This window comes from Habropoda laboriosa, unplaced genomic scaffold, assembly GCF_001263275.1.
Source record: "Habropoda laboriosa isolate 0110345459 unplaced genomic scaffold, ASM126327v1 scaffold50, whole genome shotgun sequence".
In the NCBI taxonomy this organism is placed as follows: Eukaryota; Metazoa; Arthropoda; class Insecta; order Hymenoptera; family Apidae; genus Habropoda; species Habropoda laboriosa.
The window spans coordinates 72,041-85,604 of NW_017100159.1; the positions used below are offsets into that span (position 1 = coordinate 72,041).

At 35.8% G+C, this 13,564-nt stretch overlaps 1 protein-coding gene across 1 annotated transcript in view; it reads right to left on the minus strand.

The window, feature by feature from the left end:
- LOC108577217 (protein numb homolog) overlaps positions 1-13,564 on the minus strand; it is a 323,128-nt gene that overhangs the window by 28,524 nt on the left and 281,040 nt on the right. Inside the window, exons 7-8 of the mRNA XM_017940352.1 lie at positions 8,364-8,621; positions 5,136-5,321 (exon numbers count right to left, since the gene is read on the minus strand). Coding sequence (XP_017795841.1) covers positions 5,136-5,321; positions 8,364-8,621 — 444 coding nt within the window. The remainder of the gene's footprint in view (positions 1-5,135; positions 5,322-8,363; positions 8,622-13,564) is intronic.

Below are 13,564 nucleotides of genomic sequence, written 5' to 3' on the forward strand. Positions count from 1 at the left end.
GTGTCTCGTCCTTCAGATCCTGGACTACGGTTCCGAGAGAAGAGGACAGCGACGTGCTTGATTTGGAGGAGTACGACGGTCCTGAAACAACGGAAATTCTCCAAGACATGTTGGGAGATTTATTACTGAAGGCAGAGGCAGTGGTGAAGAAAAGCAGCAACTTAAGGGCTTTTGACAAGAAGTGTTTAATAATACTCTTGGGCAATATAAGGAGGGTAATAGATGAAGTCGGCATCGATAGAGAATGTGAGAGGGAAGTACTGCTCATGATATTAACAAGATGGAGCGCAGAACTGGAGGAGGTTCTCGACGTGATAACCAAGATGAAGGTCGCTCGGACCACCTGTACCGGAGTGGAGGACGTAATGGTCGAGGGATATTGCAGAATTTACGAAAGGATGGTGATGGTCGGTATGGAAGAGATTGTAAAAGTAGACAAAAGAAATTAGAAAGAACACAAGGCCCGGGAGACGGAAGAAAGAGAGAGGAAAGAAAGAGAGGAGAAAGAGAAGGAGATGTTCCAGCAGCAGTCGGAGAAAATAGGATTTCCTGAAAATACACCAAAGGAGGAGGAGGAAACGAAGAAAAAGATGGCAAGAAAGGAGGAAGAGAGAAAAAGAAACACAAATACAACAACAAGGAAAGCAACAACAAGAGGAGAGAAGAACAACAACCGAAGGAGTTTTCGCACTTAAGGTGCAAACATCGGAAGGCGGAAAGTTCGAGGAGAACCTGAAAAAGATGAAGAAGATTGGAAACAACGTGGAGGAGAGGGTAATTTCCATGAGGAAGGTGTGGGCATCGGCGGATGTTCTCCTTCGAGTAATAGGAAAAGAAGACGCGCAACACTTGGCGAAGAAAATGAGAGTGGCGAACATAGAAGTCGAAGAAGTTGGAAGAAGGAAACAACATTTGTACATTCAGAGAATAGATTGCACGATGGACGAGGCAGACATCACGGAGGCGATAAGAAAACTCTCCGGTACTACCGGGGATGTTAAGATTATATTTTTAAGGAACGGAGCAGCCGGGGAACGGAACGCGTGTGTGTCCTTGGAGGAGGACGCACATCGTTCCTGTTTAAAAGCCGGAAAAATCAAAATACGATGGACGATCTGCGGGGTCAGACAGTACAAGATGCCTAACACTTGCTTCCGATGTGGGCAGCCGGGGCATTTTGTCAAAGAATGCAACGAGGAGAGTAACTTATGTTACAGGTGTGGGCAGAGCGGCCATTTTTGTCGCTCTTGCCCTAAACAGATATCCGCGGTGCGCAATTCGGGCGTTAGTGTTAGTGCGGTGCAAATAAGTGATAGAAGAAAATATTCGGAAGTCACAATGGCGAGGCAGACTCCTATGGGAGCGCGAAGCAGTGCCTGGAAACGGGTTGGCAGGGAGCCACCCAAAGAGACACACAGTATCGGAACTCAAACCGGAAACGACGAGGCCGCTGGATCCTTCGGCGATATCGTCCGTAGAGAGCCGAAACCTAAGCAGAGAGAAGAGAAGAGGAACGCAAAAAGGAACGGCGATAATAATAAGACATCCCGAGGCAAAGGATATTCCTAAGATTCTTAGAAACATTAAAGAAAAAACCGACGGAAACACTAAAATGGTGTTTAGAGGAATGAGGAACACCAAAGGCGGTGGAATTCTCCTCGAACTTGAGGACGCAGCGGAAGCGTAAACTACCGCCGAAGAAATTCAAAGATACATCAGCAAAGAAGCGACGACAATTAGAGTCTTGAAGAATCGAGAGGGAATAAAAATAAGAGGCTTGGACACGGATGTTGCACCCGAGGAGTTAACAGAAGCAATTCTGGAAGAACCGAATACGGGCGAACAAGACAAGGAGCAGATAGAGATCGTGAGGCTCCTGACGGAACCGTGGGGTGAGAAAATTGCGCTCCTGAAGGTTCCGCAACAGGTAACGACGGCCCTGATGAACAAGGGGGCGCATCAGGGTGGGCTGGACTATTGCTAAAGTCCAAAGAAAGCCGGGTCTGATGACTCGGTGCTGGCGGTGTAGCCGGCTGGAGCACATCAGTCGTGTGTGTACGATGCCTGCCAGGCCCGGAGTTGGAGGAAGAGTCAGTCCTGCATATAGCGATATTTCATCGGCTTCTGCGGGGACTGTTACGCCGGTGGCGGCTTGTTCGGAGGCGACGCCTCTGAGGGGACTTGACGAGGTCGCGAGCAGTGATTCGAGGAATTAATTTAATCGATTGATTCTGAGATGAGCTCGTCGAGAAGAAGGCGCGGGAAGCGACCCTTTTTCCAGGTCGGCTGACCTTAGCGCGAGTTTGGGAGTGGGCGAACTTGGCGTTCACGAACGGAGAGTTTGATCTCTCGATTAACGTTAATTCGCTTGACCATCGACGTTGAAAGTTTGGGGAACCATTGCTTCGGTCGATCAAAAAAACCTGCGGTTTTGGTTGCTGCCTTTTGCGCGACCGAAACTGATAACGCCACGACGACGATGTCATTGCACGTAGCCAGGTTGGTGAAAGCGACACCCTCTTCTGTGAAATTTTATCCATTTCGCGGAAGAGGGTGGTGGGATCGCAGGGTGCTCTGCTGGAAGGTAGACATACCCATTGTACGTGGTCGGGAAGGAGGCAACGGTGGGTTGCCGGGGTCGCTGACACTGGGAGTCATTGCACGCGACCGGGGAGGTTGGAAGGAATTCCTCCCGCGCAGTGGGGTGGTGGGCCCACACGCGGAATTGAATGAGGGTTCAATTTCGCATTACACGTGGGCGGGAGGAGGCTGAGTTGGGTTACGACCCCTAATTCAGCCTGCACTTGTGAGCGCAGGTTTTGGTGGCGAAAGCCAAGTCGCACGGAGGGGCACCGGTCGTGTTCGTCAGAGATCCCGAGGCCCCTCCAGGGGCGTCGGAGGTGGGCTGTTGTGGAGGCTTTAGTCGGTAGGAATTTGACCCTACCGTCTCTCTCCCTCAGGGGAGGCGGTGTCTATGAAGATTTCTACCACGTAAAAAAAAAGGGGGGGGGTTTTTGTAGTGTTTGAGCGAAAACATTTTGAATACGTTACCCAAGATTAATTTGGCGGGTAACTGCACGTACGCGAGTCAAACATTCGGAACGCGACGTGTACGTCACAACAATTAATCTTAAGGGGGTATTTTTGTCTAGACGCTTGAAAAAATCGTTTTTTTGGAAATTTTCTTAAAGTATATACCTTCGGAAATATATCTGCAACAGGATTTGTTAGAATTCGTAAAATTTACGAAGTTACAGCTATTTGAAGAACACAGCTCGCAGGTGTAGCGTGCGGTCGTACCGTAACAGGGAATAAAAGAGGTTTCAGTTTTCCGTTTGGTGTTCCTAATTTAATTGCAAAATGCAGCAGAAAAATTACTGATACTGTTATCGAATCTAGTTATCGTCAAGGATGTAATTATGGAGTAAGAGAAAAGATGAGGCTGTTGATGAGTACAATCGATAGTATGAAGAACATGAGGAACATTGCACTTTAATTTGGACTTTCGCTCCAAAACAAATACATTCGGGAGTAACAACTGTTCAAATTGCCACATATTTAGCCTTGTGTATACGTAATGAAGGATTAGACAATATACCTACTACGCATATTAAATGCATTAGGAATAATTATTGGCCAAAAAGTTGAAGTTTGTGTGAATTTCTGGGACAGAAGTGTTGGTCATCCGAAATAAAAAGAAAGGCTGGGATTGGTCGGAGAGAAGAGAAATCAGCCCAGCAGCAGCTTTTCAAACACGAAGGACCATTGTATGGACCTAGATTGGCAAATTAATCATAAGTATACATATTTCCATGTAACTGATAGATAAAACTTTAAACGCGTTTTTCTGGAAACCTCATTTTTTGAAATGGTGTGCACGATATCTCAAGTTCTATTTCATCAATTGACTTAAAATTTGGACAGAATCTTCAGCAGACATGTCGTTATCGCAAGAACCTTGGTTTTTAAAAAAATATTGATTTTTTTCATAGTTTTTTAATATGTTATAGACTAAAAAAATTCGAAAAAGATCAAAGTGCCGCCATTTTTTTTACTATCGAGACTTTTTTGTTTATTCGAGGTTCCCACGATAGCCATATTTATATTAATCAAGATGCTATTTCATTTTTCTGGGTTAGATTAACGGAACCGCTGGAATTATGCACGCCAGCAAGACACTTTTCGTTTTAACTTTGTTAAGACAAACACAACTCATGTAATTTTTATTAGTTTTGCTTTAAAAACATAATTTGTATATTTTAAATATTAGTAAATACGTGTGCCAAAATTCATATAAAAAAGTGTTATGATTTCTTTGAAAAAAAATCTTAATCTTTATTTGAATAAATGAAATTTCATATGAGAAAAGTGATTGTTCTATTATCCGAAAATTCCATTATTCGAACATTTTTGTCTCCCTATTAGTTCGGATAAGGGAGGCTCTATTGTATTATCCTTAGTTTATACCTGTGTACATGAAAATGGATTAACATTTAACAACAAAAATTAACAAAAATATACTAATTTTTAATATATTGTTTAAACAAATGAATTTTCTTAAAAGTTCCTTAGGTAGCAGAATTTCTTACTTAAAAGCAAGCAATTTCTACGTTTGTATCATTTCTCTAAACTTAATAGTTTCCGAGATATTCCGTTAAATATGTTCTGCATCCTCAACTTTGAGAGCTTCTTTCACTCCTTCAAAATGGATTTCGGCACATAAAAACATACATGTTAAATATTTTTTTGAGAATCATATCATACATAAGTTTCATCAAAATTAACGATGTACACTTAGGAATTCTTCTTTGTAAGACTTTTTTAATGATCAGTGTTTATAATTTTCTGTTATTTTTAAGGTTTATGTGTGCATTTTGTATTTCAAAGTCTTAAATTCTACAAATTTTAAAAAGAAATGTTTGACTTCAATGAACTCAATACTTCTTATAAAATTCACATGAATATTCAAACGAACATCTGCACATTTTCACTAAGAATTAATCAGATAGTGATAAAGGTAGAGAAAATCGACAATTCCAATATTGTCAATTTTCTTTCATTTTTGATATTCAAAAGCAACTGTCATCTATAATAACAGATAAAATTTTGTTTATAGTGTCAGATATTCAGTATACCTGACAGAGTGTTATTAGCGGCGCTGCTCGTGAACAGCTGCTTAGCAACGGAACTTGTACTGCTCTGTGTAGGAATTGGTCCAAAATCGTCACTGCTTGAAAGAAGAGAAAGCCCCTGTGAAAGCTGCTGGCACATCGCGGAAACGCTATCTTGACCCCCAGGCGATATTTCAGGAATTGGACTAACTGTAAAAAGCAAGAGTAAAGCTGTAATACATACTGTGTACCCTTGATCATGAACACTGCTAACATACTAAAACGCGGTGCTTTGAATTGGTGCTTGGAACTACAAAATTCATGCTACATGTTACGTAAACACGTGTTAAATGTATAACAGTGGTCTACAAAATATAAAAAATCGATAGGCCGGGTAATTACAGGCTTGTAGTATTCCATAAACTGAGACAAATAATTGTAATGAAATAAGAATTCCACGTAGAAGTAGATAACAATTTTGTAATATCGCAGTTGTTTATTATTTTTTTATATTAATATGAGGATTGAACATTTCTAGCGAAATCAGAAGGAATTCTTTACATAAGCGGATGATATAATAAAATAATAAAATAATTTCGTGTAATGTTTAATATGTAATCCTAAGTTTCATTCATTTTAATAATTTAGTAATTTTTAACAAAGGTAAATTTTCATTTAGTGAAGAATCAGAATAAGCAGAGAGTTGACTTATATTATCAAACTGCAAGAATTTCTGTACTTAATTCATAAAACAGTACAAATCTGTTAATTTTGGAGTTACCTTATTTTTACATTGTATGTGGAAATAAGCAGTTTACAAACAGAAAATTTAAAGCAAGAGAATGGGAACATTAAGAAAACTACAAGATTATGATTATTGTGAAGAACATTATCCTTCTTTTTCCGTGTCCTCTACTCATTGAACTATACTTAACGAATAACATATTGAATACAATCATTTATTGAAACATAAGGAGGGAAACGAGCACCATCTAAAAACATCAAAACAGAGTCAGGCAATATGGACAAGTAACAGAATAGGGAATAATGACCTTCGTCATATCCTTCGAATTCTGTTGCAAAAATGAAGAAGTATATTATTCAATGTCGGAAGTGGCTTAAATATATTAACATAGTACACAGTACATACAGCACATGGAAGAAAGGATTTGACGGAATATTTGGATAATTGCACTGAAGATTTCAAAATATTGTTGTAGATTCAAAACTCCATTTTACAGACAAAATTAAACACGTACAGTAAAGATTGGGTAAGAGTTCAAAATTCGGGACCGCTGTGGAACAGCTACGGAATAGGTACTACGTTTCTCAAACTCTTTGTATTTTACCGACACCGACGGACGCAGAAAGAGACAGCAGACAAAGAAGAGAGAGGTATTGAAAGTCGAGCCAGTCCTAAAATATCAAACACCTACATACATATCGGTGGGACAACGCTAATACAAAAGATAAACTTTTTTATTTTTTGTGTTTTGCTGATAAAAATTTTACTGACATATCCACGATATTTTTCTGATTAAAACGAGACCAAACACGGTAAAATTCGGTTTACACTTAGTTACGTAATAAGAAATTTCACACATGCATACTTATGTACATACACACATAATTACGCCCTCCCTATAAATAATTAATACATATTTACATACATCCACACTTTATTATGTCTTTACTATATCTATTAAATGTAAGACACCTAAAAACGATTACATATAAGGATTTACAAAACATTATGGAAAATTCTGAGATGATACATAATTAAAAAATATATGAGCAATTGTAAGAAGTTAAATAAATTACAGGATATTACAAAGTTATACAAAATTAAAAAATTACAAAAGGTCGAAAAATTCAAAAGAATTACTAAAATTAATGAAACTAACAAAAAATTACGAAACTACACTTGTACCTATTTATAATTATACAGACTGTTAACAGATTTACTAGTCAGCATAGATTAGAATTTAAATTCTATTTAAAAAATTGAATATCATCTTCATTTCCCAAAAAATAATACAAACACAAAAAGTTCACATACGTTGTTATATTATTTGCAAAAAATAGTATCACTTTTTCTCTTTAATTTTTTTCACATACTCATCAAAAACGCTGACTAGTAAAATTTTTAACATATTAGAAAATTATAATTGTTCGCAAACTGCTTGCGAACTGCTTGTGAAGAGTCCTGAGTAGTGAACTCGTTAGTATAACAACTCCTATGTGTATTCTTATACTTTATACGAGTTTAAACTCGTCACAGGTCAAATTTCGTTTCTTCTTATCCGATAATTGATCAAAGGCAATGCCGCTTACGAACAGTTATCGTGCAGAAGAGTGGCCCATTCGAGAATAACCGGATAGGTTCAGTTCTAGTTCTGGATAACTGTTCCCTTTTGGCACAGTTATGAGAAATGGTGTTACATTCTGTGATGTAAACAGTGAAATGAACGTAGCGGGCAAAGGAAGATTCACAAGCCCAAGTAGCTTCGAATTTTCTTGCTCTTATGCAAGATATAGAGAAGGAGCTCCAAGTTTTACAAGGGATAACTGTTGGACGCACAAAGTGCAAACCCTAGTGGTGGGGATAGACCATGAATAGTTATTGTACAGATCCCAAAGAACTCATAGAATCTTTATTGCACAAAGGGTTTTATTAACTAAAGAATTAATAACTACAATAGGTCAAAAGGCAATAGTACGTATTTCATAATAAAGTATATAGATTTGCTTCAATATATGTATAAATTTTATTCAACTTATAATTATAAGTGATTATATTTTAGTGATCACTATATTTATGTTTTAGACATTTTCCAAGTTTTACTAAATTAATTACAATAATTTTATCCTTTGGTATTAATAACAATATTTAAAAAATGACCAGCTTAATTAGTATTTTTATCGCAATAACGATATTTTGAAAGCCTCAGTTTATCTTAAAGATTTTGTTACTTGTTTCAGACTTTCTCTACAACACGCTGCTGTTCTCCTCCTTGTATCTTTGGTACTTTCCTTCTTAGATTCGCTTCAATTTCAGACATTCTCAGCTTTTATTCGTCAATTATTCGTCTACTTTTTTCGCACATGTTATCCAGAATTATATTTCTCAAAGTTTAAATGTTTAAGAGTCAAATAACTTTCATGATGTGATTTAGCACCGAGTGTAATACAAGAACATTATACACCTACGTGTGTTGCATTTCTATCAGAAATGACAATTAGGATCTTTACCTGGTGGCTTCAAAGGTACGATGTGAGACAAAGCGGATGGCATTCGTGACAAATCCGTTGGCTCGAGACTGAGGCTACGTGTGCGTTCAAGATTACTAGGAAGATCGTTAATCCGTAAACTAAGCTGTCTCTTAAACGGAGATGCTTGATTCAGTTGTGTAAAACCGCGGAAGGAACCTTGTCGTTCGAGCATCGACGGAGTAGCGTGTGGCCTCTCGATCGCGAAAGGATTATACACTTGCTTTATTGGAGGTACATCTGAAAAAGAACAGTTAATTGTTAAAAAAAATTATGTTTCATACAAATTTTTTTACATCCCAAACAGTACACGGCGTCTTAGAGACGTCCATTTTACGTCCAGTTTTCATCTGAACGTTTTACGACCTGATCTGGACATCTTGAAGACGTAAGTAAGTAAACAAGTACTTACGAATTATTCAACGTATAAAAATTACGTCTTTAAGACGTTCACAAGACATCTGTGTACTAAAGATATTTTGTTTCGTAACATTGAATCAGACGTCTTTTAGACATTTTTAGGCTTTAACTCGACGTGTTTAAAACGTTCACAAGATGTCTGTGTGCTATCTGCTATGTAGGTAATATCATGTCTTCTAAAATTACGTTATAAATTAGAATATTTGTTTTGAAGTTGGTAAATCGTATTTATAATTCAAAGAATCTAAAGAGTAATATGAATACAAAGTATTTTACCGAAGAGGTGAAAAATTTGTACTGTTTTGTGTTTCACGCATTCCAAGAAGAAGTGGAGCAACATTTTGCGTAATAGAATTTATTTCTAATTTAATTTCTAAACAAAAGAATATTATGAACATGATTTTTAAGGTAACAATAGAAACCATATGCAATAAATTTTTTGTATGCTATATTGTAGTGTATTATAAATAATTATAAAGAATGATGATTATACGTTTTTTCAAGTAATAGAAATGTTTTAATGGTTGAATAATCTCGTATATCTAATAAGATATTTTTGGAATATTCTGAATTACTCTCGCGGATATACATATTCAAAGGAGCTCTTCACTGTATATTTTAGAATCATGCGCTTAGGACAATCTTGATTCAACACACATATTACTAAACTTATTTACATATATTTTGCACTACATTTAACTGAAATTTTGATAGCCGTTACAAGTAAAAATTGATCATACATTTTTACACTTCATAAGCGATTTTTATATCGACATTTAATAAATAAATTTTTATCAACACATACAATGTACATACTTATTAACCTAACCTAACCGGGGAGTTCATCTATCGAAAGCGCTTTCTGTGCATTACGTTACTAACTTCTAGAGACGATTTAATTCGTCATGCAGGCAGTAAAGGCGATGTGCCTCTATTTAATTCTTATACGTTTATAACAATCATAAAATCAAAGGCAGATGCTGTTGGATAAATAAATAAATAATTTAACTCAGAAACATTATAATGAAAGGTAAGAATTTTTGTTTTCTTATTTATTACATGCATATATGATACGCGACCAGTATAATTTAATAACTGCTCGTTGTAATGAAATAGAAATAATTGTTCAAATAATACTAAGTAAATCTAAAATTGCCTTACAGCGCGTAGGCATGCTTTCGACTAAATTCACCGCATATTCTCAAGGTAGAGACCTTCATATTAACAGTATCTGTCGTGTTAATTGTTTTACATTCTTACACCAGTTTTCCTCGAAGCTTTAGCTTCATATACAGGGTGTTCACGCTATTACTAGCCAGCATTTTTCTCGTAAATAGTAAGTACTAGAAAAAAATGAAAAAAGAAAAAGTTTTGCAGTTTTCTACGACCAATATAATAGCATATATCAGTTTTTTACATTTTCCATATTTTTCAAAAAACGAAGGTGACCTTTAATTTCTTAAATACAACGTTGCATACTTTTTTATGTCACATGAAAGCGTGTTACAAAATAAATTTATTTATGTGCTACACAATAACCGTCGGAGTCACACAAGCTCAAAAATGAGAGAAATAAAACCAATTTGTTTAAAAGTATTTCTTATTAATACGACTTAGCTCGTTAAATGTGACTAATTTTTTGTTGTCATTCACTGTCAGAGTGTTTACTTCTGCTTCTACTATTACAAGACCATTTTAGTATTACTTTATAAACTTCCTGAACGTTTACGATATACCGCCCAGAGATGTAAACGATTTAATAAGCACAATAACACAAGCATGTGCATTAATATCTCGAACAACATTAGTAGAAGCTACCAAAAATATAATTCATAGAGCTAAAATGTGAACTCGTATACAAGGAAGTCATATTGAACATCTGTAGCCTCATCAAGAAAAGATACTTGTAACATTGGTATACAATATTCGAAATATTTCTTTTATTTTTGACCTTGTATGACGCTGACGGTCATTGTATAACATATGGACGAATTCGTCTTGATACATGCTTTCATAAGATATAAAAGATAGGCAGCATTCCATTTAAAAAATTAAGTCACCTTCGTTTTTGAAAAAATATGACAAATATAAAAAATTAATATACGCTATTATGTTGGTCATAAAATTTGTCATAATATTTTCCTTCCTCATTTTCTTTTTAGTACTTACCATTTACGAGAAAAATGCTGGCTAGTAATAGCGTAAACATTGTGTATATTCCCAAACATTTTCGATTGGGTCCGCGTTTAGAATGGCCAATCTAATACATTAATGCCATTTTCTGCTTTCCATTGTGTGCAGAGGTGACTCCTGTGCTTGGGATCATTGTCCCCTTGTAAGATCAAATTTTCATTTCTTCTTCCAACCCGCATTTCTGTTGATGGCAAAAGAAATCTGTTATAAATTTTCACCATTCTGTTTGCATTTAAATTGCACCTTTACTATAATACATAGATGTCTCTATGTATTATAGTAAAGAAGGTCTTTTTCTAGAAGATCTCCGAATAAAGATTCACCTTTGGGCTTTCAAAAAACTTAAAAAACCATACTTTAGAAAAAATAGTAACTAGCAGATATTGCAGCTAATAAAAACTCGATATGTTTGCAAAACTTGTTGTGTATCATTACACGTAGGTATATGCTATACAGTATACTATACCCGAAAAAATTATTCAATATATGTTACAAGTTTCATTTCAACGAATGATGTGTAAATAAAGTATATTGAAATATGTGTAGGTGTTTTCATTCTACAGTAATATCTCTCACATTGTCGCTACTCGAGCTCCCCTCACACTGTCGCCTAGCTGCTTCTACGCCTCAGCATACGCTATTGCTACGCCTATGTTATCTTTCTCGGAGTCAGTGTAGCATGCGAAGTACATACATACATATGTAACGCGATGCGCGACACGGTTCTTTTGATGAGAATTCACGACTTGACAGTTCATGATACAGTAATGTCTCTCCAATGCGCCACTAGTTGAATTCTACAATTGGCCACATAGATGGTCCTACGCCTAGGTCTGCGTCATTGCTACGCCTATGTTATCTCGCTCGCAGTCAGTCCAGCATGTAACGACTATACCACTCGGTTTCTTTTACGAGATTTCACGGCTGGACAGTTCATAATAGAATAACATAACTTTTTTAATTTTGCTTTTTTTTATCTCAGAATTTTTTTTAACATGTTGGTGAGATTTTTCTGATGAAAATGATATCAAACACGATATAATTTGAACAACATTTACTTATTAATACTTATTGAGTGATTACCCTTATAGTGCCGAGCAACGATATGTATATCGTTGTTAGCAACACTTGCGGAATGTGCCAACGACGATATATCGTTGCGTATGCGATGGCGCCTTACTATTCGTATCGCGACAGAACCCTGTCTCAAAATAAATTTATAAAACGTTATAAATGGTTGAATAAATAAATAAATAAATTTAAAAAAAAATTGAAAAAACTACTTTTTTACAAAATTTGAGAGTCCCTCTCTCGTCCAATAAATTTATGGGAGGTATCGACATATTAGATATGATACTTTATACTTATTTGGACGAGAGAAATCTCAAATTTTGGAAAACAGTAGTTTTTTCAATTTTTTCAAGGATGGTAGGTATTGAATGCATACATCTTGTTTCGAATGAATACCGAAGACAAAATTATAACTCGATTAGTAACCATCAATGCTGAATAAATTATTTGTGTGAGTAATAATAAGTAAATATTATACATTTTCAATAGCCGGATAACTATAAATGTTTATTATAATATTTGAATTGTATTTCAGTGATGTTATACTAGCTACACGAATCACTTGTTTTATGAGGTATGGAGGTATGTATGGAGGTTTTATGGAGGTATGTAATCCTCCTGACGCTTACTGCGCATCATAGGATTATCATTTAGTTTTGTGTTTTGATATTAGAAATTTTGTTATAAATAATTGAAAATGCAGTATTTATGCTTTATACTACGTGTTCTACATCAAACTATGATCAAACGATGATTCTTCTTATTTGCAAATGCTGTTTATAAAAGAAAACTGATTTTTCCATTTTTCCTAATGATTTTGAATAAGTATTATTAGTATGATTTTCAACAAATATTGAAATACAATTGGCATTAATTTATTCTCCCTTTATTTCGTAATATGTTCCTTTTTCAATTTTGTAAATATTATTCTTACATTTCTTTTTTTTTTCTCAAACCTTACCAAATTACATCAAATTGGTTCGGTATTCTTCGTTTAGGTACAATTCTTTCGGTCGACACTATAAGGGTTAATTTCAGAATATATCGCTTTGGATGAATTGCTAAAAAAAATACATTAAATATCTGTACACACGATTCTACAATTGACCACCAAACGGTAGGTCGATTCCACAATTGACCACCAAAGTGTAGGCCAACTCTACAATTGATCACCAAACGGTAGGCCGATTCTACAATTGGCCACCAAATAAAATAAATATCGTCAACTAAAAATTTTGAACGTCATAGCTAACTAGACATTATTTTAAATTGAAAAAAAAAATTATTTTTTCTAACTGAAAATTTGTTTAACATATTGATGAGATTTTTCTGATTACAATGAAATCGAACGTGATGTAATTTGGAGCACATTGGCTTTCACATTATCCACGAAATATAGTCCTCCAGTATAGAACTCGTGCCTCCGCACTGTCCCCGAAGCCTAGTCTCCTCATTCAAAGTGTCGTTTCTGATGCTGAAACCTAGTCCCTTCCTTCAAA